This window comes from Elgaria multicarinata, chromosome 3, assembly GCF_023053635.1.
Source record: "Elgaria multicarinata webbii isolate HBS135686 ecotype San Diego chromosome 3, rElgMul1.1.pri, whole genome shotgun sequence".
Classification (NCBI taxonomy): domain Eukaryota; kingdom Metazoa; phylum Chordata; class Lepidosauria; order Squamata; family Anguidae; genus Elgaria; species Elgaria multicarinata.
The window spans coordinates 40,993,482-41,020,985 of NC_086173.1; the positions used below are offsets into that span (position 1 = coordinate 40,993,482).

At 40.8% G+C, this 27,504-nt stretch overlaps 1 protein-coding gene across 2 annotated transcripts in view; it reads left to right on the plus strand.

Moving 5' to 3' along the window:
* The window catches only part of LOC134394519 (ABC-type organic anion transporter ABCA8-like), a 110,533-nt gene that overhangs the window by 13,911 nt on the left and 69,118 nt on the right, over positions 1–27,504 (plus strand). For both annotated transcript variants that reach the window (XM_063120050.1, XM_063120049.1), the window contains exons 7-24: positions 300–438; positions 2,943–3,128; positions 3,771–3,903; positions 5,023–5,194; positions 6,047–6,105; positions 8,150–8,260; positions 8,436–8,611; positions 12,746–12,865; positions 13,740–13,878; positions 14,640–14,730; positions 15,694–15,833; positions 16,387–16,506; positions 17,156–17,336; positions 18,339–18,502; positions 18,636–18,763; positions 21,160–21,297; positions 22,674–22,790; positions 24,346–24,522. In XM_063120050.1, the coding sequence (XP_062976120.1) occupies positions 300–438; positions 2,943–3,128; positions 3,771–3,903; positions 5,023–5,194; positions 6,047–6,105; positions 8,150–8,260; positions 8,436–8,611; positions 12,746–12,865; positions 13,740–13,878; positions 14,640–14,730; positions 15,694–15,833; positions 16,387–16,506; positions 17,156–17,336; positions 18,339–18,502; positions 18,636–18,763; positions 21,160–21,297; positions 22,674–22,790; positions 24,346–24,522 (2,491 nt within the window). The remainder of the gene's footprint in view (positions 1–299; positions 439–2,942; positions 3,129–3,770; positions 3,904–5,022; positions 5,195–6,046; positions 6,106–8,149; positions 8,261–8,435; positions 8,612–12,745; positions 12,866–13,739; positions 13,879–14,639; positions 14,731–15,693; positions 15,834–16,386; positions 16,507–17,155; positions 17,337–18,338; positions 18,503–18,635; positions 18,764–21,159; positions 21,298–22,673; positions 22,791–24,345; positions 24,523–27,504) is intronic.

The following is a 27,504-nucleotide window of genomic DNA, read 5'->3' on the forward strand; positions in this document are numbered from 1 at the left end:
ATTCTGGCACCTCCTCCATCCTGGGGCCCTCCACATGTGTTGGACTGCAACCCCAGTATGCCTGAATGATCGGGGTTGCACTCCAACACATATGGAAATCACCAGGTTGGATGGAGAAGGTTTCACTAACTGTCCTCTCACTTAGGATTTTAGGAAAGAAACAAAACTTTTCCGACATAGTGTTCACACACACAACTTACACCGTTATCTTCATCCTCTCTCATTCTGCAGGACCTTATGCCAATAGAATGCCAAATTCAAATCGTCATGAAAGCTAACAATGCATTTTTTATTTGCAGGCTATCCTGGGGTTTGCTGTATGCTGTGTATGTTTTGATTATGTCCTGCATGCTAGCACTTACTTTAAACAATATATATTTTACATCGACAAGCGTTCCTGCCCTGATTCTTCTGTTCTTCCTTTATGGGATATACTCCGTAAGTCTTTGGCCTTCATTTACCCCCTTTCAGGGTACTTCATTAAGGATTGAAAGTGGCTACAGCTAAAGCTGGTGAAATTTTTGATGTCATATTTAGGAATAATTTCAAATATCACCTTCTCCTCCACTGGAGGATGGAATCCGGAAATGGGTTAGTTTGCCCAGTGTGAATATCTTTCATCCCCTGTTAAGAAGAAACCTTCATGGTAAATCAATCATTCCTTTTCCAGGTTTTCCAATTGTTTCTCTCTCTTAAAATAAAACTCCCAAAATTCCCCCTTGAGAACTTTTTGAAGGACCATAGACACCATAGAGCAAGGAGAACATGTCAAAGATGTTTCATGATGGAGAGATTTAGATGTTCCCTTTAGGGAAATGCTCTTTGTTTGTAGCATGGAGGTAGTTGAGGATTTGTCCCATTATGTATCATTGCAATCACCTGATGTGCCAACTGTGCCCTTCCCAGAGGGATGATGAAGGCTTAGTTTTTGTCAGACATGTCTTGAAAAAGTCAAGACATGTCTAACAACTTTGCTTTATGTTCAGAAATTTCAGCTGATCCATAATGCCACAGTCTCATTAAAGGCTTATCCTTGCCACAAAGAGCCTGTTGACACCGTTTACTGTCTGGTTAGTTTCCAGGCAGAATTCAAGGGGATTCTTGAGTATCTTAAAAAGCACCAACACGTCTACGATCTCCTACCCAGGTGCTCAGATCATCACAGTTTCCGATTCCATCATTTAGAAATTGGGTGGTAACCAGAGATTCTAGAGGATTGTCATTAATGATCTCCTAATTATGGAAATTCTTTCAGGGGCGGGGCTTGACAGAGACACATTTAGAAGGTTGGGCTTTTTTTGGGAGGGGATGTTATTCTTTAAAGCTTCAGGGCTGAATAAGTACTTACTTTTCATTTGTGTTATTTTGCCGTATTTTTTTTTTTACTGCTTGTATTGTATTAGGTATATTTTTGTAATCTGCCTTGAAAATCAGATTGTTCAAAAGCAATTTAACAACTGCTTTAAATCTGACACTTAAGGTTGATTCACATATTATTTTTTATGTGTGTTGTTACATGGTCTACATGTGTGCCTGGGAGCTGTGATTCGACGCTGCTGCTTAATGCATGTATATGCATTACAATAAAATTATTATACACACATGTGCACCATCATAAATGTTACCATGTTTACACTCATCTGGGTACTGATCTGGTTTAAAGTCTGGCCTGCTGAGAATGGTGGAAGGAATGAGCCAGCGGCAGGCCCTGGTGAATTAGGAGGCTTTAGGTCAGGACTGTGAGGCAGAGACAGGACTGAGTGACCTTGAACACTGACCAGTGTCTAACCCAGGCCTCAGCTAGATCAGGGGGTTGTTCCACGATAATCTCACAATTTTTGTGTTGTTTTAAAGAAGAAGGAGCTCATGAGTACTCATGCGCAGAAGGTAAGTCTTTTTTTAAATCAAATTCCCCTGCTCCCCCCACCCCATCCCCAATGGGTGCAGAGCTCCTGAGGACCTCTGCGCCCCATGTGCAGCTCCCGGATCCTTGTGAGTAACCGCGAGGAGCTGGGACAAACTGCGACACTCACACACACGTTCTGCAGTCTAGGGATCAGCCCTAGACCATGTAAAATGCGGGCTCAAAGGCAAGGGCGAGATCCTGGGGCAAGGGAGAGATCATCCCTCCCTGATCCTGGGATCCCCCATGTGTCATGTGAACACACGGGGATGATCCCGTGGATCGCCCCAGGATATCGCCCCGTCTAGCTATTGTTCTTTATTCCCTCTTATGCTCTTGCTTAGAAACTTGCTTTCAATTGCACAGCTACCTGAATTGTTTCCTTGCTTTCTCTTCTTCTCCCCACCCTGTTAAATAAATCCTAGTATCTGTTTTTTTTCATATTCTTCAGCTCACCGGTTGTTTTCCCTGTCTCCTGTCAAGAAAGATGATGGTTGACATCCTGCATTATTTTGGAGTCCTGGCAATCTTCTTTCTTATTTATTCTACTACAGTTTGAACCCAGATCCCGGAGTTCCCTCTGTAACAAGGGGCTGCTAGTAGAGAAAGTGAGGTTACACTGGGAACGTGTGCAAATCCCCCAAGGCTTTGTGCACAGTCGCGTGGAGTGTGTGCTGAGCCCTGCTCCTTTTCAGGTTGAAAAAAGGCAATGCTCACACATCCTAAGCACTGGATGCCTATCAGAATGCAAATGTACTAATTAGACCAAAAATATTGGTCAGTTGACAATCTTGGATTGGAAACAGCTTTCTAGTGCATGTGACAAAATACACATCTGTACAGGCTTCACACATGATGGTGTACATGCATGTCAACAGATATTTTTCTTCCTGCACATACATATGCCAATGTAGGGGAATAAAATCACGTATTATGCAAGCCTGTGGAATATTTGTGTAATAAAAGTTGCCTCAGTCTATTCACTGTGGCTTTTAAAATAGTAATGAAAGTACTAAACTGATGGTTTCCTCTTTTCCAGATATGCTTCTGTTTCATGATCAGTTCTCTCTTAAAGAAGCCGAAAACTACTAGCTTTGTCGTCTTTGTCCTCACTTTTTCTTTTGGAGGCTTCAGTGTTCTTACATTGTTGAATATGCTTCCTGCAGCTTTGGAATGGATTTTGGGCATATTCTGTCCTTTTGTTTTTGGTGCGGCAATGTCAAAGGTAGAGTGCTCTGCTTTATTTGGGATGGGAAATTCCACACCCCTTAATCTTAGTGAAGCTGGTTATAAACATGCCGAACACATGACTATCAAGAGACATCCCAGCCACCATTTTGGAATAGGCATTTTTGTTACTCTCCCTTATTTATTTATTTATTTATTTATTCAGTCAATCAATCCTTTATTTGCAGTCAATAGACCAGAAAAAGAAAGGTATTATTTATTATTGCATTTATATCCTGCCTTTTTTCCTGCAAGAAACCCAAGGCAGCATATGTAATTCTCCTCTCCACTTTATCCTCACAACAAGCACCCTGTGAGGTGGGTTGGGCTGAGAGTCTGTGATTGGCTGAAAGTCACCCAATGGGTTTCCATGGCCAAGTGGGGACTAGAACCCGGATCTCCTGACTCCCAGTCTGACACTCTAGCCACTACACCACACTGACTCTCAATTATTCTGGTAGTATATGTATAGAAATCTGTGTATGGACACAAATGGTGTTTGTCTTCTTTCACTGTATTATGATCCATACATTTATGAACAGAGCGTTAGAGTCTGAACAATTATCAAAGGATTCATTACATTTTAAACATGTGTTCTTCCCCATCTGGCTTTGATCCATGCTTTGGTCTTTTCATACAGATTGTCCGCTTCCAAAAATATGGAAGAACCTTCTCTTTGTCTGATCTAATGAATGAATCATATGCTTATGTCCTGCTTTTCGACAGTATTTTATATTTGCTGCTGACTGCCTATTTTGACAAGGTTGTGCCTGGTAAGCATACTATAATTAATACTTGCTAGCTTAAAGATTGCATTTCTGCAGATTGCGTTTCCTTATCTCAGGTTTATCTTTCTGGAATTGTCTTGTGTAACTTAGCATGCCCCTCATTGCTGTGAAAATGCTACTTTTTGGGAAATAGAAAAGTTGGAGCAAAATGACTAGCTCTTTCTGTAGATTTACTAGGTAATACATTCCATTTAAGATCCTGAATACAAATGTATTGTTCCAGTATAGACACTATGAAGTAGGGCTGTGCTCCGCTTCAGTTTGGTTCATAGAAGCGATAGCAGAGCAGCCTGATTCGTCTCCGACAAAGGCGGAGATGGATTGGGTCGGGGGGGGGGCGCTGCAGATTGAGGTAAAGTGGTTCACCTAGATCCGGAGCTCCAGATGCAAGTAAGTGGGGGGGAGGGGACTCACCTGGCGGCAGCGGCGGTGCAGTCTGTGTGGCGACGGCGATGGAGCCAGGTAAGGGGGCAGGGGGGAGGGGGGCTTACTTGTGTCCATTGCGGGCTTCAATTGAGGCCCTGGCTTCAAGCCGGAAGAGGCCGCAGCCTTCTCTTCCAGCTTGAAGCCGGGGCCTCAATTGAAGCCCGCAACGGACACAGGTAAGCCTGCACATCCGAGCTTTTTACTATGATTACATGCTGCATAGTTTAGAAGAAGTCAACCAACTTCAAACAAAGCTGTAGGAGACTGGCTTGTTCCAAAGCTGGTAATCATTGTTCCTTGGTTCGGATGAAATAAGGAAGTATTAATTAGTGGCTTTCTGTTTTAATTACAGCTCATGTAACTGGGCTGTGTGCGCAGGCAAAGGGCTGGTTCAGATAAAATATGATTGTCCAAATGCAGCCAGTGTATCTACTCAGTAATGGCCAAGTTATGCAACTTATTTCTCTTCTCCACCAGTATATTCACACTTTGAACAATAGACTCTTTCAATAACCTATAATATCAATTTCCCCTATCTGCTCAGTGAGACTATACTACAGAAGAGCAATGAGGACTGATAACATTTGAAATGGGTCACATGTTCAATGCTAATAAGAAGAATTTACATTACCTTTTGATGTAAAAGAGCTTTCCTGTGTGTGCTTATATTTCTTTTAGACAAATATGGAGTGCCCTATCCTGCCTTGTTTTTCCTAAAGAAGTCCTACTGGTGTAAATCAAGAAGGAGTTGTACTGGTTTTGCCACTAATAATGAACAAAGCAATGGTAATATCTTCAGTGATAATGTTGAGCCCATGCCTCCTGAATTTGATGGGAAGGAAGCCATTAGGTAAAATAAATATGTTGCTTTATTTAAATCAGAAAGGAAATTCGTGTGTGTGGATCAGATTCCAAATTGGGAATGACAAGCAGTTGGACATATGCCTGAGGAAAATTATTAGGGATGTGCTCCGCTTCTAATTGGACCGGCAAATTAGAAGCGGAGCGGGGTGCTTCGCCTCCCCTTAAAGCGGAGGCGAAGAGGATTGGGGGGCCGGCGGAGCGTGGCGAAGAGGATCGAGGTGAAGGCGGATCCTTCAACTCGATCCGGAGTTCCGCAAGAAAGGTAAGTGGGGTTTACCGGGCCCCGCCGCTGTCGCTGTCGCCCAGTAAACACCCCCTTCCTCCTCTCCCTTACCTGCGTCCATCCGAGGTCCCTCGGCTTCTTCAATTGAGCACTTGCGGCCCAGACTTCCTGGTTGAGCCACGGGCTCAATTGAAGAAGCCGAGGGTCTGCGGATGGACGCAGGTAAGGCCCCCCTCCCCCTTGGTCCCTTACCGGGCTCTGCAGGTAAGGGAGAGGAGGGATAGGGCCTTACCTGGTGCCACTCCCCTCCACTGCGGAGCTCCGATTTGGAGCCGGAGCTCCGCGGCAAAGAGGAACGGACTATGGGCGGAGCGGCACGGAGCGGGCCGATCCGAAATTTTCAGATTGGCCCACGGGGTGGATCAGGGTGTCCGTGCACACCCCTAAAAATTATATCCCATGCGTAACATTAGCAGCAACGTACCAAAAGCTATGTCCTGTAAGTCAGGACAGGCTAGGCCTTTCTCACCTGGAAATTATATGTTGGGTTGAATGTGAGAATTCTGACTAGAATTTAGTAATGTACTAACAGTTAATTGCTTCCTGATCTTTTAGGCTAAACAATATTAAAAAAACATACAAAATGAAGAAAACGGAAACAGAAGCTTTGACAGGTAAGGAACTTTTAATTACTTCTAATTCTCACATCTCTTCTTTGGTTCCCCCCACCCAAAAAAAATAATTCAGTTTATTTTTCAGCTGAGCATCTTATGAAAATAAATAATGCCTTTTATCCCAAAGCCCAGGAGCTTGCCTTCCTATTTATGAGAGAAAGCTGCAAGATACATGTGCACTGTGGACACACAGCCTTACTGAGACCACTTAAATCCACGGTGCAGAACTTATTTTGACCTGAAGGCTTTGTGTGTGTGTGTGTGTGTGTGTGTGTGTGTGTGTGTGTGTGTGTCAGTCAGTCACATTCCAGTGGTGGGTGGGGCCAAAGGCAAAAGGGGCAGGGCCAAAAGCACCAGCATAGTTTAGCTTAAAGCGCTTACTGCTGGTAAATTAGGAGATTATTTATTTATTTATTTATTTACTTATTGTAATTCTATACTGCCCCATAGCTGAAGCTCTCTGGGCATTTAACGTAAGATTAAAACAATTAAAAATGATATACAAAGTTTAAAACCATAAAAAATACAGTATACACAAGAACGTTAATCTAAAAACAACTATAAACTGTCAGCCAAACCTAAAAACAGATCTAGGATCAGTTTATTTATTTATTGCATTTCTATACTGCCCAATAGCTGAAGCTTGGTTAAGCTCATCACATATTGCTAAAGGCCTGGGAAATGAGAAAAGTCTTCACCTGGCGCCAAAAAGATAGCAGTCTTGGCAACAGACAGGCCTCATCGGGGAGATCATTCCATAATTGGGGGGCCACCACAGAGAAGCCCGTCTCCCTTGTAGCCATCTTCCAAGCTTCCCTCAGAGTAGGCACACATAGGAGGCGCTTAGATGTTGAGCGCAGTGTATGGGTAGGTTCATGTTGGGAAAGGTGTTCCATCAGGAACTGTGGTCCCGAGCCATGTAAGGTTAGAACCAGCACTTTGAATTGGGCTTGGAAACATAAAAGTATTTCAACCTTTTACAAATGGGGTACGTGGGGAGGACTGCTTAAAAGCTGGGAAACCACCAAATGAACATGTTCTGAGGTAAGGCAGTGTTGCCTGGCGATGGAGGTGTGACCATCTTGCAAACTGGGGGGGGAGGCAAATTTGGACCCCAGGAGGGCCCACTTTGTTACCTGGGCTTGAGGTTCTGCACCCCTGATTTTTCTATAGCTTCATCTATGTATTTACAATAAACACTACAAATGCTGCCCCCTCACTTAATGTTATCTAGCCATCTTACAAGATGCAAACATAAAAACTATATATATGCAAAATAAAACAAAACCGGAAAATAACAAACTAAATTCAGAGCACCCCAGAATTAAACACCCAGATGTTAAAACTGAGGGTGCCACTATTGAAAAGGCCCTCTCTCTACAAGAGGCAATTGGAGTAGGGCCACTGATGAAGATCAAGGTTTTGGTTGGTACGTACATAGGAGGAAAATGGTCTGTCTTTCAGGTTACCTGAAACCTTCGAACATTTTTCGGCAGCCTTATTTTGGAATTGAGCAAATAGTAGAGAGTTCCACTATTTTGCCATGGTATTTTCCAATAAAAAATGCATTATTATGTATTATGACATTTTCTTGCAAAAATGTATATTAAGCAAAAATGTATAGTAAATGCATGCATTAGGAGAAATGTGCACACTAATTCTTATACATCTCCATACATTTCCCACCCCCCTTAAAATGTTCTCAACTTTCTGGACAAATCATATTTAAGACTGGAGAAATTTCTAAGTTCTAGATGGACTGAATTTAAGACTGAAAAAATAAGAAAAATGACATAATTGTCCTTCTGTTTCTTTATTGATCCATGGGCACTCCTCATGGTTTATATGGCATATTAGAGGAAATGAATGATGGGACTGAGAAGGCCATCCTGAACAGTCCCCCCCCCGCCCAGAAAGTTACGCTGCAATCCAATACACAGTTAACTCAATAGATATGTATAGGATTGCTTTATTAGAGCGCTTAGCATTGCAGCCTCAGGGTATCTTATCACTTTTAGAGCTAACGTAGTTTTTTGTATATTAGGCTTGTCATTGGATATTTATGAAGGCCAGATCACTGCAGTACTTGGTCATAGTGGAGCTGGAAAAACGACCCTGCTGAACATTCTCAGTGGACTTTCTAAGCTGTCTGATGGTAAGAATCAAGGCATCAAGATGAAGTAGGATGCTACTTGCAGATGTGTAGCATTAGATACTGTCCCTTAGAAGGAAAGTAGTTAATATAGTATTTGCCACAGTGATTCTCAGAATTTCTCAGTACTACAAGCCAATGTAATTTTAAAATGCCTTCTCTTTTCTTATATTTACAGGTTCTGCAACCATATCCACATACAATATATCTGAGAGGGAAGATATGGAACAAATTAGAGAAATAAGTGCTCTGTGCCCACAATTCAACATTCAATTTGAATTTTTAACAGTGAAAGAAAACTTGAAAATGTTTGCTAAAATTAAAGGGGTTCCATCCAATGATATAGAAAATGAGGTAGGCATATTTTTCATTTGGCAAGAATTTCCACTACATGGATATCTATGTTATGCATCTATTTTTTATTTTATTTTTGTAAGCTGGTCAGGACAGAGACTCAAATTTTTACTGACTTCTGTTCTGTTTTGTTGGTATTTATATTCAGTCAGACCAATCAAGAGAAAGTTAGTTGTACTTTGAAATCATTGGGACAATTTTGTTGAAAGTGAAATCCTATTTACTTCAATGGCATTTAGGTTCAACTAATTTTCTTTTAATTAGGACCAGATTATCCTAACTGTATCTGCCCAATATTTGTAAAAGCATTGTGTACATAATATTTACACCATCCTTTCCCAACCCTGATGTTAGACTACAACTCCCACCATCCCCTATCATTGACCATTCTTGTTGGGGACCAAAGGTTGGGAAAGGCTGATTTCTGGGAATGAGAATTATTCTAGGATCGTATTGTTTTTATCATAATATGGAGGAGGGATCTTTTATATTATTATTTATATTGCCTGTTTAGTATTCTGCCATAGGATATTTTTAAAAATGGTCTCCTCATTAAAATTCTCTTGAGATGAGTTGAGATTCCTATTGTGGCTAAGCATGTGAAATTGTGAGGTTGCAATCCTATGCATACTTATCAGGGAGTAAGACTCATCGATCACAACTGGGTTTACTATTCAGTAAACATACATAGGGTTGCTGTATTAAGCCCTGAATCCAAATATTTGTGTTTTAAAACATTATATTTAAGTCTCTGCACAATTTTTAATTGATATTTTCTTTACTGTTATTCTCTTCTTCAATTATTCTGGGCCTGTTCAGACAACACGCTAAGCCATGGTTAGGCTGCTAACCCTTTTGCAGCAAATGATTTGTGACTGTGTTTAAACCATGGTTATGTAACCACCATGGTTAGGAATGGTTCACCTGACATGCTAAGTCTTGGATCATACTACATGCTAAGCCATAATGTTTAGCTCAAAATGCTTAACAACCATGGCTTAGCATGCCATCTGAACAGGGTCTCTCCATTTAAGACTTACAGTTCCTACATGACCAGGGAGAGTTTCATATATTTAGAGTTATCACTGTCTTTGATGCTATGTTACATCCCAACCTGGGAGAGGTCTCTCTCCCACACAAGAAAGTTCATATAAGTCTGATTTACATAAGCCCTGCCTATTGGAGTGAGTGGGAGGAACAACCCATTCAAGGATACTTTCCATCAGTGTAGACAAGGAACGCCTATATTGTATTTCCATGTTTTGGTGTACGATAGAAGGTAAGATACATTGAGGATATTCTGAAAAATCTGGGATAGTAAAACCCTTTTATATGCTGTTGAAGATAATTTGATGCAGTAATTGATGCAGTTAAAATGTAAGAAAGTCTGTGCTTGGTCAGTCCAAAGGCCTTTCTGGTCCAGCATTTTGTTCCCACACTGGCCATCTAGATGCCTATGGGAAGCACACAAGCAGAACATGAAGGCAATTGAGAGAGGTATGCTAGTACTATTGATACCCTTAGTCTGCACTTGGCAAGTGCTAACTCTTGGGGGGGGGGAGTGGAAAAGAACCACAAAGTAGGATGTGAAATAGCAGAGGGGCAAGCAAGGAATAATTGTCTCAAGGAATCATCATATTTAGCAGACCACTTAATACGAGAGGCTCTAAGGTCAACATTGTTTAATGGCGTTGAGTCTTCTACACACATTTTTATACCTCCAAACTCCAATTTTAGGGCCAAAGGCAAGTGATCACTCTCTGGGCGACACTCAACCCTAAAGTCGGACACCATAGTTAACAGATTGTAAGAGATCATAATATAGTCAATTGTAGATGCTCCAAAATTAGATAAAAATGTAAATTCTCCAGGACTGTCGCCCTTCATACTCCCATTCACAAGTATCAAATCTAAGATATTAAGCATATTCAAGAGGCATAAACCTGCATGGTTATAGCCTTGATCCTTAGAATGCCTATTAGGTAAGAAATGACCTAAAACTGGTTCGGGGGGTATCAAATGAAAGCATGAAAAAAAGAAATTCATTATTTCCACCAGTTCTTGCATTAAAATCACCTGTGACAATAATAAAAGCTTCAGGGTAAAGTAATAGCAGACTATTGATATAATCCTCCAATTTAAGCCACATTGTAGTAATTTGTGATTGCAATCGGAGGGGAAGTAGATAAACATTTATAATCAGAAGGGTATTTGAATCAAATTTAAGAATCAAAGTGGTAGCATATTGAGACAGAGGCTTATAGTCCATAATAGATACGTATAACTTAGTTGAAATTAAAATATCCAGTCCGCCTTTAAAGCGACCACCTCTTTCACTAGGGGATGCCTTAAGAGTGAAGTCCCTGAACCCATCCAATAATAGTTCCTCCTGGGTCCAAGTCTCCTGGAATAGGAGTATATTAAATTTGTTAACATATTCTACAAATGACAGAGCTCGAACTTTAGGAAACCAACCATCTATGTTCCAAGATAAGAATTTAATAACTTTACTGTTCCCAGTTGGTGAATTAATTACTCTATCAGCATTCCTAGTTGGTACTTCCAGCTGCAGAGGGGCAAGCAGTCAATGCAGGTTAAAATGCTGCTGATCATCAGTTTGACAGGGAAGAGGGGTGCTGAATTTAGTCCCCATTCCATCTCCTCTACAATTGATTTGCACAGTTTATAACTATTTGGAAGGACTTCATGAGTGCAGGACAAATCTTAGTAGCTGTGCAACCAGGAAATGCATGGGGAGAAATGCATATAAGCAGGGCTTCACCAACACACTGCCTCATGGACCATTCCTCTATCAGATCAATCAATACTGCCTTGCCAGTCCAAATGGGAAGATTATCATTATTATTATTAATATTTATTTATACAATGCCATCAATGTCCATGGTGCTGTACAGAACAAAATAAAACAATACAAAACACCCTGCCCTATGGCTTACATTCTAAAATCACAATAACAAACAAACAGGGAGGGGAAAGGCCAACCAGTATGGGGGACAATAAAGCAAATAATAAAAACTAGTATCATCACACTACGGATTATAAGCTTTTGAGAAAAGAAACATTTTCAAGTAAGATTTAAAAACTGAGATCGACGTCACGGTTCGCAGATGCGCTGGAAGAGAATTCCAGGCATTTTTGTGAACTGCCCAGAAAATAAAATAAATAGGGGGCAGCGAGCGAAAACGGGCAAAGACGAGCGAGCGAAGTAGAAACTCTTGGGCGAGTAAGAGACATAGTGTTATGAGAGCGAAGGGTGTGAGCAGTAAGGTGAAATAAGAGACAAGAGATAGGGAGGAGCCAAACCATGACAAGCTTTAAAAGTCAAAAGGAGAAGCTTGTATTGAATTCTGTAGGAGATAGGGAGCCAGTGAAGGGATTTTAGAAGAGGGGTGACATGATCAAAACGAGACAAAAAAATAATCTTAGCCACAGAATGATGAATGGAAACCAATGGGGAAAGATGAGAAGAAGGAAGACCAGTCAACAGATTACAATAGTCCAAATGGGAAATAACCAAGGCATGAATGAGAGTCTTGGTGGAAGAGACCGATAAGAACTGGCGAATTCTAGAGATGTTATCATTGTATTGCATTGTATTGCATTGATAATCAGAAAAATAAGGCAGATCTTTAAAAGAATTGGAAAGTAACCACAAAAACAATAGAATGTGCTACTGCCAGGAGGCAGCCTATATACACCAGTTGATGGGGAACATGGGTAGGAGGATGCTGTTGCACCATGTCCTGTTTATGGATCTTGGGTTGACAGCTGGTTGGCCACTCTGTGAACAGAATGCTGGACTAGATGGACTCTTGGTCTGATCCAGCATGGCCCTTGTTATGTTCTTATGTGACAGTCTGGCAGTGAACTCATCTTGATTCTCTAGCAAACCTGTCTAAGGAAACAAAGTCAGTTCCAGGGACAGCAGCTAGTCTGGAAGCACCATACATGACAAACATGAAAGACTGTATGCTATCTTATAATAGCCTATTAAGATTTATAGACACCCGTAGCATGTACATTTTAACCAAGAAAGAGGCTGAAAAAGAAGATCAAAAGAAATCTGAAATCCAGTATCCCAGTGCTTGACATTTTTATTTATGCACTTTTCAGGTAAAGAAGCTATTGGTCCTCTTAGATATCGATGCTGTCCAAGACACCCAAGCTAATCATTTAAGTGGTGGACAGAAACGGAAATTAACCCTTGGGATTACTTTGTTAGGAGACCCACAGGTAAAACATGATCAGACAACAAGGCCTATTGCCTATATTGCTCAAGTTTGTTTGCTTTAACAAATACAGTACTTCTCTTCTGGGATGGCTGGACCTGTTAATCTTGCTGGGTTTTTGAGGTCAAACTCATTGTCTTGTTTCTGTCTGAGCTTGCTGTTTTTAAAGAAAGAAAATTCTTACAGAAATTTGTATGCATTTTTTATAATGTACACATTAATGTGTTCATTGTTAAATGTATGCATTCTGGATGCATGCACCCATTGACTAAAACGTATTTGTGTGTATTTTGGCAATGTATACATCACAAACTCAGAAATATTCTGACTGCAGGTTCTATTTAGTTCTTTGTTCAGACCCTGGAGTTGCAAATTGGGTAAATTATTTTTTTAAAAAAGTTGATGGAACAAATTTCTCACATGTCCCTATTCTTTTCTAATGGGTGATCTACATATATCTCAGTGCTCTTCGGTGGGTTATGGAACTCCCTAATTCTGGTCTGTGTGGCTACACAGTCCTAGGAATACATGGTGTGGGTTCCTCTCTTTCAGCAGAGAAAAGACCAATCTTGAAATGTGAAAGATTTGCAGACCATTCTATTGCTTCACCTCTGTTGGAAGATCCAGTTGCCTCCTCAAAGCTTCTTTGGGGTTTGTGTGTTTTACACAGAATTTGCTTCAATTGCCATATATTATAGAGAGAGAGAGAGAGAGACAGAGAGAGACAGAGAGAGACAGAGAGAGAGATAGCCAAATAATTATGCAATGTTCTCATATCATCATAAAGAAAAATAACAGATGTCACTCAACTCTAACTGCTAATTGTTTATTACTCAGTGTGATTGGATTTAAACATGTAAAAACACTCTTGCTTCCAGATCTTATTATTAGATGAACCAACTGCAGGTTTGGATCCTCATTCCAGACACCAAGTGTGGGCTCTCTTGAATGAGCGCAAAGCAGGTCGGATCACTTTGTTCACTACTCAGTTAATGGATGAAGCTGATATTCTTGCTGGTTAGTAGAATTTCTCCTAGTAAAGTAGTTTAAAAATATAGGCATAAAGAGAAATATGCCCAATCTACACAGAGGCATCTTCCAACACTGATGCAGTTCACATTTACTTCCGTGATACACGTAGCCAATTAATACCATGAGTCTTGTTATAAATACTGCTTTCCTAATGCAAACTTAATTATAAAGCACCTTAATTTTGGTATACATAGGCAGAGTCTTATGACATCAACAACTTTCTTTCTTTCTTTCTTTCTTTTTCTTTCTTTCTTTCTTTCTTTCTTTCTTTCTTTCTTTCTTTCTTTCTTTCTTTCTTTCTTTCTGTGTTATGGTTTCACCCTTTTAAATTGATATGCACAGCCTTGAAGGGTATTTAGCAAAAAAAGTGGCACATAAATGCTAATAATAAATAAATAGAATGGTTAGATACCCAAATCGGGACGCCTAAATTCACCACTCAACCACTTCATGATGCCAGTTCAGCCTTTTGCAAAGAAAAAGAATTGTTTGCAAGCTGTGCTGTGATGCTTATGCAGTTTGCTGATTTGAACGTGTATATAACAACCAGCCCTGTATCATATACACATAAGTACAATCATTTGATACCAAGCCAGACTCTTTGGAATTCATTTCCTTTTCTGCATTTCTTTTCCCTTCTGATACTTCTGCTTGATGATTGTCATTTGGCAGTGTTGTGTTGTTGTTTTTACCACTGAATGAGATATGTAGGATTTTGTTATCGTTGTTGTTCTCTTTCTCTCCAGACCGAAAGGCTTTTATCTCACGTGGCAGGCTGACATGTGTTGGTTCGTCTTTGTTCTTGAAGAAAAAATGGGGCATTGGCTATCATTTGAGGTACTGAAATAAAAGCAGTCTTGTGTAGGGCTGGGATGAAAATCCCCTGGGGCCTTGGCCCCCTTGAGCACTTGGCCCCCTTGAGCCCCAGCGAAAGCATGGGGCAAGATTTTGCCCCATGGTTCCTTTATGGACAATGGAGGTGCTGGTCCTGTCGGGTGCGGGGGGAAATGTTCTGATGTCAACATATAAAGCCCTAAACAACCTAGTTCAAAAAAAAAAAAAAAAAAACCACTGAAAGAGAACCTCCTTCCCTATGGCCCAGGTGCTAAGATCAGTAAGGGAGATCCTGTTAGCAATACCTCCAGCCTCTGAGGTTTGTGGGGCAGTGGTATATGGAAAGCACTTCTAGTGGTGGCCCCTGGGTTGTGAAATTCTCTCCTCTTTGAGGTACATGGTACCCTTATATCGATTTCATCATCAAATCAGGTTGCACATCTATACCCAAGTCTTTGGAAGTAGATGAAGGATTCGATTATGTTGTTTTCCCATAGTGAAACAGTGTTATGAATTAATATGAATTGAGAACTTTATACTGGTTTTAAGTTTTTTTATAACTATATACCCGGGACGGCAAGGTCTATACAATAAATAAATAAATATGCTAAGTTCTTCTGCCTCACATCATTAGTTCTTCAGGGATATAGAAAATACACCATGTGGTCACATTATACGTTTCACTACTACATGATCAGGGAAAAGAAGGGGGACTAAACACTGGGCTGGTGTTTTCAGCAGAACCCCCACAGTTTTAATTATGTTCCAGTTCTGTCCACAGTCTTATAAAAATTGGAAAATAGTATTTTAGACTGGAATCTTGGAATAATGGGCTCCTGCTGTGATAATGAAACATTTGTGGGTTGGGACCAGATCTTGGATATTTTATTCAGAGGGCATTCTAAATGAATTAGTACAAGACTTGGCCATTGTTGTCCATCTAAAAGCATTTTTTAATACAAACAGCATGCATGTAAATGAGTTTTGTGACTCTGAGAGAACAACATCCCTGGTCAAACGCTACATCCCTGCTGCCAAATTATCAGGACAACGTGAAAATGAACTGTGTTATACGCTGCCCTTAGAAAATGTGGATAAATTTCCAGGTAATTATCAATTTAAATAAGTAACAGCAAATATCTTTGCTACCATCTCTAAGTGTCCAATTTGTTGAGTAGTATCTTAAATTTCATTAATTGATTTACATACTCCATTTATTAGTTCCCCTATTCCTGAAGTTCTCTCAGCAATTACAAGTTAAAACACATTAAAATAAAGAGTTTAAACCTTTCAATAACAGCAGAAACATACTGCAATGCAGAAAAGCCATATCATGCCAGAGGTAAACACATTTTTAATGATGATCATATATTATAGCCATTAGAATCAGTCCTTGCAGATTGAAAAACCACAATATAACAGCAAAAGGTAAGAGTACAATACTGAAATAAGGCTTGGGAAAATAAAAAAGTTATTTGCTTGGCACTGAAAAGACATGAAAGTATGCACAGGGCGTGTCTCACCTAAAATGTTACTCTCTTTAAATTCCTTATATGAAATTACACAAGGCAATTATGGGATTATGAAATCCTTATTTCAAAGTAGAAGGATAAATCACAGCTAAGCATGTGGGCTTCTCTCCCCCCACCCATCATGTAGACCTGTTCTGTGACATGGACGGCCAGACAGACCTAGGAATAGTTAATTATGGGGTTACTAGGACAACTCTGGAAGACATCTTCTTGAAGCTGGAGGGAAATGAAACCATTGATGAAGAAGGTAAAGTCTTGTTCCAAAAAATGTACCTTCAATCAGTGTTTTTGGCTGTGGTTGAGAAAATGTGAGTTTGGGACCATCAATAGGGAGAAGAAGTACTGTGAAGCTAACACAACCCCCTTTGCCCATCTTTTCAATCCTGGAAGAGTGACCTGGGATGGTCTTTCAAAAACAGGAGAGAGATTCCTGTGGTAGTAGTGGCAGCTGTTGGAAAGTCTGCTGTAACTTATAACAGTGTTTCTTTAGAGAAAATGTGGCAACACATCATTTTTTTTAATTCTAGGCAATAAAGTCAGACTAGAGCCAATTTAAAGGAAGTTCAACTCAACTTACTTTATTAGTGCTTTTGCACACATTGTCAGAAAAAACACATGGCGCATGGGCTTGTTGCAAAGGCAGGAGGGAGAAGGAAGAGGGAGTTACAGTTTAGGAAGGGAATGAACTAGACATGCTGCTGTTGGCCATGCAGCACATTCTCTATTATCCTTTAATGTCTGGAAGTACGCAGAGTTATTCCTATCATCCAACCGAAGCAAGGAGAATTAGAGGGGTTTTGGAAGGGAAAGAGGTCAGAACACAGTTTGGGCAAGCAGGAAAATACTCCTTAGGTTAACCCCAACGTTCTGATTTTGTACTTTGAAAATTGTCTTAGATGATGGAGCTCCTCGGAGAGAGCAGGTGGGAAGGGATGAGAAGGAACAAGATCTGCTCTGGCTCTCGGACACAGGAAAGGCAACAATGATGGGCACCAAACTCTGGAAGCGGCAAGTCTGTGCCATGGCTAGAATGCACTTTTTAGACCTCAGGCGCGAGGGCAAAGTCTGGGGATCCCTGTGAGTGCCAAGTCATTAATTTATGCATTTTTAGTTTCTCCAAAATCTCTTGTTTTAGAGCATGCTGAAAATACAGGCTATTTGTACAATCAGGGCCAAGCTAATTGCCATTCGTAATTGTCAGATTGACCTTCCTTTCCTGCATGCTGCGATCTCAGCAAAAAGATGAAAATTTACCCCTCCTCCCTCCCTATAATTAAAGAAAGAAAAAATATACAAGGTTCCTAAAGGATTACATGAAGTTTGGCCTTGAGAGACATTGGGAAAAACTAGCTTTTATCTCTTCCTTGGTATCTGAAAATGTTACATTGCCATACAAGTGACATAATAAGGGTATAACTATAACACCATATTAGTTTTGCATATGATAAGACTGGTTTCATAGGATTATAGAGCTGAAAGGAACCAAAGGCACATCCAGCAGAACCTGTCTCCCCAAAGGGCAGTGTGAATGGACAGGTTTCCCCTAGGACAACCTACCTTTTAGGATTAGACCCTCTGCTTTCTGAACAGTTGCCGTATTTCTTCGATTCTAAGACGAACTTTTTTCCCATATAAACATCTCTAAAAACGGGGTGCGTCTTAGAATCGTGGGTGCGATTATTATTCTTAGAATCAAAGCTTTTTTTTCTGTTGGTGGTACTGAAATTAGTGTGCGTCTTACAATCGATGGCGTCTTACAATCGAAGAAATACGGTATATATATATAGCTTAACAGGAGAAGACTTCAGCAAAGTGGGAAAGCTGTGCTGCATCTCCTCAAAGCTACTTAAAAACAGTGGTGTATGCCCTTTTCACATGCATTAGACTCTAGCTGCACTCTAATGATCAGAGTGTAACTTGTAGCTAGTCTTTCTCAAAGGTTCAAGTGTTATCATAACTGATAAAGGTTCCTCTTGCTGCAGATGTTGTTTCTGTCCTTGTGCTTCACTTTATAGATTCACTATAATGCATCTGTCCATCTCCCTCCTGTGCTTAATTAATATCTTTTCTTCATTACAGATTACTTTTTGCTTGCATTATATTAGCACCTTTTCTCAGTCAATTAATATCAGTTGGTATTGGGATGAATCTACTTTATGCAGAGCTTTACCCTGGCCTGTATTTTGAGCCAGGAAAGCAGTCTTTTGCAGGATCCAGTGGACTTCTGATCCTAAATGATACAGGTAAGGGGGTAGAACAGAATATTGAGACATTCCATCCTCAGAATTATTTACATTCTGTCTCCATGTTGTTACTTCCCTTTCTAGTTTATGAATCCTCTGGTCATTCTCTCAAGACATCTTGCTCTTTTACCAGGTGCAAGGATTGACAATTTCATCTATGCAGTGAAGAGGCAGAATATCATGCTGGAAGTAATCTCTGGCAACAATATCAGTGACCAATTGGTACACAATGGGGCTATAAAAGTAGCCCTTGAAGACAAAGTAAGTCTTAGCTATTTATTTCTTTTTGGAAAAAGAACCAAGATATCGAATAATATCTTGGACTAAAACTCCCAGGATTCCCGACCGTTAATCATGTTAGCTGGGGGAAATTGGACTTGAAATCTGAAACATCTAGAAGGCACGAGATTAGGGAAGTGCCCCCCTCCCCAAGAAAAGAGGGCTGATGATTATGATGATTATAGTGTCTTCCAAATACATAGCATTTCACAGAGATTAATAAAAAGAAGAAATAAGACTGACTACAATTTAAAATCGACTCTAAGACAGACAAATCAATGGGAAAATGGTAACAGATACCTTTCAAAATATAATAGCTGAAATGGCCAAATCTCTTCCCACTCATTCAGACTGAATACTTGGTGAAGGTGACATCCTTAAACTAAGGGAAGAGGCAGCCAGTTTTGAGCCTGATTTGCAATCTGACTTTTAGAGAAAAATAAGACAGTTGGTAGCTGAACATCTGTGAAACTGGGTGTGCAGCGAGGCTTACACATGCTCTCTGGGGATTAGATGGAGGGTTACCAGCTTGGCAATTTTCTTGAAGGAGTGTCGATGCCTCCACTCTGCTCTCCCTGTATATTTGGAAACAATATAACTATTACAAAATTTTTGTTGTTGTTGTTCATTCGTTCAGTCGCTTCCGACTCTTCGTGACTTCATGGACCAGCCCACGCCAGAGCTTTCTGTCGGCTGTCGCCACCCCTAGCTCCCCTAAGGTCAAGTCTGTACCCGCCAGAATATCATCCATCCATCTTGCCCTTGGTCGGCCCCTCTTCCTTTTGCCTTCCACTTTCCCTAGCATCAGACTCTTCTCCAGGGTATCCTATCTTCTCATTATGTGGCCAAAGTACTTCAGTTTTGCCTTTAATACCGTTCCCTCAAGTGAGCAGTCTGGCTTTATTTCCTGGAGTATGGACTGGTTTGATCTTCTTGCAGTCCAAGGCACTCTCAGAATTTTCCTCCAACACCACAGTTCAAAAGCATCTATCTTCCTTCGCTCAGCTTTCCTTATGGTCCAGCTCTCGCAGCCATAGGTTACTACAGGGAATACCATTGCTTTAATTATGCGGACCTTTGTTGTCAGTGTGGTGTCTCTGCTCTTAACTATTTTATCAAGATTTGTCATTGCTCTCCTCCCAAGAAGTAAGCGTCTTCTGATTTTCTGGCTGCAGTCAGCGTCTGCAGTAATCTTTGCGCCCAGAAATACAAAGTCTGTCACTGCCTCCACGTTTTCTCCCTCTATTTGCCAGTTATCAATCAAGCTGGTTGCCATAATCTTGGGCCATAGCTAGACCTAAGGTTTATCCCTGGATCGTCCAGGGGTCAAACCTGTTTATCTAGGTGACACACAAGGGATCCAGTGCTCAGGCAGGGGCGAATCCTGGATGATCCCAGGATAAACCTTAGATCTAGCTGTGGCCTTGGTTTTACTACACTAAAAATCTGGTACTCTCTTTTCAAAAAGAAACCAAACGAGGAAACATTGCTCCTGGAACTTCTCCTCTCTTACAGAAAGGGAGTGAAGCTGGCAGAAGGTGAAGGAATTGCAGTGATTTTGATCTGATGAAATTTTATTCTATTTTCTTAGGGTTAGTTGTGTTTTAAAGTGTTCTATTGCACGCTTATTACTGGGTACTCACGGAATTTGCTCAGGTCCCTCACATGACGTCGTCTGCCTCCCGCCCCTTCTGGCCTTCCGATGTTTTTTTAAACTTGGAATTGCTGCTCTCTCCTGCTGTGCGCAGGAGAAGCAGCACCATTAAAACAGCGGACTCAATGAGCCTCGTGCTCGTTCTGTACGTCCTCTTTTGAAAAGAGGAAGTAAGTGAGGAATGAAAACACAGGCAAAGAAGCAACGATAGGAAGTGTGTTAACCCCCAGTGTGATGGAGCTTTTAGTTACTGACCAAAGCTTTTAGAATAGAGCAGATTCCACAATTAAATAAAGGATTAAATGCCTTAACTGTCTATTGAATGCAAACACCTAGAGAAAGGTATTTTTATAGAGCTCCTGGAAAATGATCACATTCAACTTTAAGGGAGTGGTGTAGTTATGGGACAGGCACTTGAAATGCCTTCCCATTCAGCCTTTGCTATTCAGATGATACAGTAAACAGGGATTCTTGGTTGATCATTAAAATTACAGGAGAACAAACAAACAATATCAGTTGTCTCCCCTCAAGATTTTTGTTAAAGGCATTTGATTGCATATGCTTTGAACTTTAAAGGAAAATGCATCTTATGTTTGCTTATAGACTTGTCATCAATAAAAGCAATTATTATGTAAATTATGTTTTCCTGATTTGTCTGTTCATGTCGCTTCCTCACTGACTCACTTAAATTTTGACTTCTATCCCATGTCTTGCTTTGCTTCAGAAATACAGGTTCACTCTTATGTGCCGCATGGAAGTCACTAATTGCTTTCCAGTGCTTGTCAACATCATCAGCAACACACTTCTGCAAACTTTTAATTCTCCTGCCCATCTTCGAATCTGGAGTCATCCATTTCAAGATGTAAGTATTTCAGCTGGATCATAACAAGCATTTCTAGTGGTGGGTGATGGGAAGGAAGGCAATATATAGGGATATTCTTTTAAAATAATATTTAAATAATATTCCTTTAAATGAATTCCAAGAATATTTTAAAACATGGAAAAATTCATTTTTAAAGTGAAAATTGTTATATGTTTTCTTTGAAAGGGCTCTTGATCCATTTTTCTAATAAGACATAAAATGTTTTCTATCATTGTTCTCTCTGAGACCAAACATTTCTAATTAGTGCAGATGCCAGAAAGACCCATATTAAGAAATTCAGATAGGTTCCATTCTTTTGCCTCAGAATCTTATTCCCTTCTATGTATCTTCCCACAAGGCACAAGAATGCCTTCTTCACTAGATGGGAGGAGATGCTGAGGAAAGCTTCCTTCCTTGTTGATTTTTCCTGTTCAGTCAATCATCCACAAAAGCCCTTCAGGCTTGCAGACATGATGATTTGGATCTTCTGGGATTCAAAAAGTAGGTTGCCCTCTCCCCTGATGCTAGGGATATCCATGATGTGATGGAATTCTTGATGTAGTGCTGTTCTCCTATCTTCCTCTGATAGAGAAGAGAAGCCACTGTAAGGGTCTGGGGGTGGCCCCAACCCATAGAACACAGTCTATGCAGCATACCATGGTTCCCTGCAGGTGAGCCAGTTCTGATTTCTGACAGGACCATCTGGATGATCTTGTGGGGGATTTCCACTATTTCTTGAGGTACCTGTTGAAGTGCCTGACATTGGCCTCAGGTGATTCAGGTGTTGACTTGATCTAAGATGACTTTTCTAGAAATTTACAAGGGACCCCTGATAATAACATCCTCGCATCCTTGTTGGAGAAGGTAAATGAATAAGTGAGTCATCAAGGTACATGGACAGTCAGTCTTCTTAGATGGGCTACTGAGGCTACCATCATCATTGTGAAGCCCCTGAAGAATGAAGCAGGACTCTCTTTATTGCTAGTGTGCCCTGGATAGTAAAATCTAATATATTTTTGAGTCAAGCACATTGGAATATGCCAATAAGCTTCTGAGAGACTGAGGGAATGTCCCCAGCTTAGACACTCTTCATAGTGAGTTTTTAGAGTCTCTGTATGTAACTTGCATTTCTGTATGAAGTGATCCACCTGCTTCATATTCAGAATTGTCCTCCAGCCCCATTTCTACTTGGGGACTATGAAGTATAATGAGTAAGATCCACAAAAGAGCTATGCCATAAGACCGACTTAATGGCTTTGGTTTCTAACAGGGCATTGATAGCTTGGAGGATCCGTTGTAATAAAATCTCATTATAAAATCTCATTATAATGTTGCCAAAGTGATTATAAACTTTATTTTTCTGATTCACTCCCCAGGGACATAACTTTCAATCTGTGTGGTTTTATTTTTCTGAAGTATTCATATTTTGGGCTGTTACTTTATTCCCTGCTTTTGTGCCACACTTTGCAATGAGACACATTCATGACTACAAGGTAAAAAAATATTCCTTTACAATAGCTAGATATCTGGTTTCAATTGGAATGGGGGCATCAAACTTGTATGAAAATATGTTGCATTTAAGATTTAAACATGATCAGATAATCAAACATAAGAGAATAAAACTTACTTAAAAGTTATAACAAAATTTAAAAGGCCTAGGGAAATAAATAGCTATTCTTTCACATGATGCCAAAAGGATATTTGGGGTGGCCTACCTGGGTAAGGGGTGTCACACAGGGCGGGGGAAGCTTCTCGCAGACCCTGTGCTTGCTCCTTGCCATGGGGACAACCCCACAGGAGTGCAAATGTGGGGATTTGGGTATCACATCACTAATGCGGCATCGTATAAACACCCCCTTGGAAGGAAACATCTGGACCCTGCCAATCTCAAGGAAGGAAACCAAATACAGGTTTTAGCCAATTCCATAGACACTGCTTGCCAGGGCTGCACAGGGGCAGGAGTAAACCTAGAATTGGGATGGCAGGTAGTGTCAGGTGACACACATGTTGGCATCCCACTGAGCGGCCCAGGCGGTAGTTTCCTTGGCAGGCCAAGGACAAAGAGCAGCCTCTTCTGCTGCAGTAAAAGAAAAGCGCACAAAGGAAACTGAGGCCTGAGCCCCCTTACTCAGCCTGCTGTTCAGTCCATAGCAGGTGGGGAGGCTCACTTCAGCCCACACCCCTTAGACTGCTGTCCCTTCCAGGGGGAAATGCTTCTGCTGCTGCTGCCATGCCAGGATCCCACCTTACTGTTAGCTGTTTTTGCCACAACTGTTGCACTTCAGGCTCCTCAGGATGCCTGCCTCCTGTTGGCTGCTCTGTCTTCCACATCCCTGCTCTGAAAGAAGATTTTAGTTTCAGCTGGAGAGGCGCGTTCCCCACATTCTGTTGTATGGTGGGTCAGCCACCACAGCCATGGCAAGCTGGAGTCTTCTGCAATGATAAGGAAGTTGCCTCTTCTGTGGCTGGATCTTTGGCCTAGCAAGAGGTGTCCCAGTCTGCAAGAGACCCTGCAGTTAGCAGGCTAAAATCCCATTTCCTCTAACGACTCAAAAGGCATTGAACACATAGCAGGGGTAGAAGGGAAGGCAGAACTCTAATGAGCCCTATGAGGATTCTCCATGATATGTCCATAGTGGAAGTGGAATTAGTCCCAAATGGGCATCAGGTCTCCTACAGCCAGAACTCATGACTGATAAACTTTAAGCAACTTTTAAGAAAATAATTTGAAATGGATTTTACGGTTAACATATGTATAGTATTGCAAAGTAAAGAATTTGAAAATTGCACAGGGGCCAGACCTACACCAAGCAGGATACGACACATTGAAAACGGTTTGAAAACTGTATACGGAGTGTGTCCTGGGCCCCAACAGTTGTCACTACTGTTATAAACAGTTTTAAAGCAGTAGTGTAGATCCTGCCAGGGAGTATGAAGAGATAACAACAAGAACAAAAACAGTGCTGTGTTCAGCTCTGATACCTTGGCCCATACCTGTCAGAAGAGACACTGAAGGATATAACAATCTTTTGTCATTTTCTTTGCTAGAAAAAAACTCACTCGCAGCTACGGGTCTCAGGACTCTTTCCTTCTGCATATTGGTGTGGACTAGCTCTGGTGGATATGCCCCTGAACTTCATTCTGCTTGTTTTACTATTTTGTCCATGGTACCTAAAAAAAACTATTAGGAAACCTAATACTGATGCCAGTCTGATTTTCTGTTTGGTAAGTATGATTATTTATATAACTTTGAAAATGTGTCTTGGAACAGCTTTTACAATTTACAGTCTTCAATTACAAACATAAACTATTGTTGTTGTTGTTTATTCATTCAGTCGCTTCCGACTCTTCGTGACTTCATGGACCAGCCCACGCCAGAGCTTTCTGTCGGCTGTCGCCACCCCTAGCTCCCCCAAGGTCAAGTCCGTCACCTCCAGAATATCATCCATCCATCTTGCCCTTGGTCGGCCCCTCTTCCTTTTGCCTTCCACTTTCCCTAGCATCAGCCTCTTCTCCAGGGTATCCTGTCTTCTCATTATGTGGCCAAAGTACTTCAGTTTTGCCTTTAATACCATTCCCTCAAGTGAGCAGTCTGGCTTTATTTCCTGGAGTATGGACTGGTTTGATCTTCTTGCAGTCCAAGAAGAATTGGACTCAGAATTTCCCTCCAACACCACAGTTCAAAAGCATCTATCTTAATCTCCCTTTCACCGTCCTTGAGTGGTAGAATTCCTGTCCTTGCTTGTAGAAACCTCCCTAATCTAAAACAGCTACTCAGCAGCAACAACAAGCTACACAACAGATACACTATTCAAGGACCAGACCCTGCAGTAAACTGGCTCACTGTGTCCCCATATCTAATCAGGCATTATAGGGGTGGGTGAACTTACCTCACCCCACCTCGTGCGCTGCATGGCAAAGCCTCACCAACTACCTGACCCTGCTCACTGCCCTGAGTTACTGCTCCCTCTCCGAGCCACCATTTTGTAGGAAATGGTGACTCTTCCTTTTATGTAAGAGTAGGGTTGCCATATTCTGAATCCTCAAAACCGGGAAATTTTTAAAAATGTATTTATTTATTTATTTTTGCATTTAACATTTTTTGCAGCAGAGAACCCACACTGTAAAAGGTAGAAGACAATCCAGTAGCTATTGAAACAGGTTTGTTGTGGTTCAAAGATCAGGTGTATTTTCACTCATCTGGTGCAGATTTCAACACCAAGCAAGTCCATATTTGCCATATGGAAAGCACCTTGATAGTAGATCTATACAGCTTGCATTTTTAAATACTTGAAAGATTCAAAATATAAACAACACATTGAAACCAACACTTTTCTTAGGGCAGGCAAGAATAGTCACAGGGTCTGTGATAGGGCAGGCCAGAAAAGTTAGGGAATCTGCAAGAGTAGTTGAAATAGTTTGAGGAGTCTGCAGTAGCACAGGCTAGAATAGCTGAGGGCTCTGTGTCAGGGCACACCAGAACAGCAGAGGAGAGCATGGCTTTTGCCAGATACTGCACGTCTACGTTTAACGGAGAGATCACATCCTTTGAAAAAATGATAATTGATCAAAGAAAATAGGCAGAAAAGAATGACAGATGCCCTGCTATTCTGAAATTAAGAGAAAGTAAGTAAGACTTAAGTGGTTCAAACAGTACTAAAATTAGAACCATAGAATAGTAAGAATTGGAAGGGACCTCTAAGGTCATCAAGTCCAACCCCCTGTTCAGTGCAGGAATCCACCTTATAGCATACCTGACAGATGGCTGTTCAGCTGCCTCTTGAAGGTCTCTAGTATGGGAGGGCCCACGACCTCCCTAAGTAACAGGTTCCATTGTCGTACTGCTCTAATAGTCAGGAAGTTTTTCCTGATGTCCAGCCAGAAATCTGGCTTCCTGTAACTTGAGCCCATTATTCTGTGTCCTGCATTCTGGGATGATTGAGAAGAGATCCTGGCCCTCCTCTGTGTGACAACCTTTCAAGTCCTTGAAGAGTGTTATCATATCTCCCTTCAGCCTTCTCTTCTCAAGGCTAAACAGTTCTTTCAGTCTCTCCTCATAGGGCTTTTTTTCCAGACCCCTGATCATCCTCGTTGCTGTACAGTTAAATCAGCAGGATTCTTGAAGTAAGGAAATGATTTCTCTAACTAAAATATGTTCTAAAATATGTTCATTTTTGAACATCTCTGCCAAACACCCTAGCTACAGGATAACATTACAAGCAAAGATCTTCCAAGATCTACCACACTCAAGAAGTTACTAAGATCTCTTGCAGAATAAGTCACCATTTTAGAAATGCAAATTTAACTTTCAGAACAGAACAACCCCAAAATGTATTTTGAAATTGTTTAAAAGCAACTACAGTGATTTCTTACAAGTTAAGTTCCTACAGAATTATTTATAGTCTATTGGTCTGGTGGTTTTATGTTCAATATTTATCTCTAAACCATGTACAAAAAAGCTGTATTTTGAAAGAGTCACCACATACTGTACAAGTTTTACAAGGAAGAGATCCCATGTTATTCTTTTAACAATTTTTGCCTTGCTGGCTTGTGTCACATTATACTCTTGGGGGGAAAAACAAAACAAAAACTAAACCACCCTGGCCAAACCCTTAATAAAATTTGATTCCTAAGCAAAGCCAGAAATATTATATAGCCATTTGTTTTCTAATTAGCTTGGTGCTTTTGGAAAATCAGAAGCAGTGTATCACAAGCTTGAATAATGCCCTCTTCCATTTTCTGCATAGCAGTTACGCGTATTATAACATTGCTTTTGTTTCTTTTTTTAAAAATGCAATTATATACACTTTTAAGAAAAACTTTGCCCCATTGTGCTGTTTGAGCTTCCCTACTCCTTTAAGTGCCTTTCACAGGCATTCCCCAGCCTACACAATTAACACAACCACAGCAGCTGCAGCAGTTACTCCCGTTTTAGTGGTGGTGGCTATTAAAAACAGTATCATGTTTAGGGTGACCATATGAAAAGGAGGACAGGGCTCCTGTATCTTTAACAGTTGCCTAGAGAAGGGAATTTCAGCAGGTGTAATTTGTATATATGGAGAACCAGGGTGAAATTTCCTCTTCATCACAACAGTTAAAGCTGCAGGAGCTATACTAGAGTGACCAGATTTAAAAGAGGGCAGGGCACCTGCAGCTTTAACTGCTGGGATGAAGAGGAAATTTCACTAGATTCCCCATATATACAAA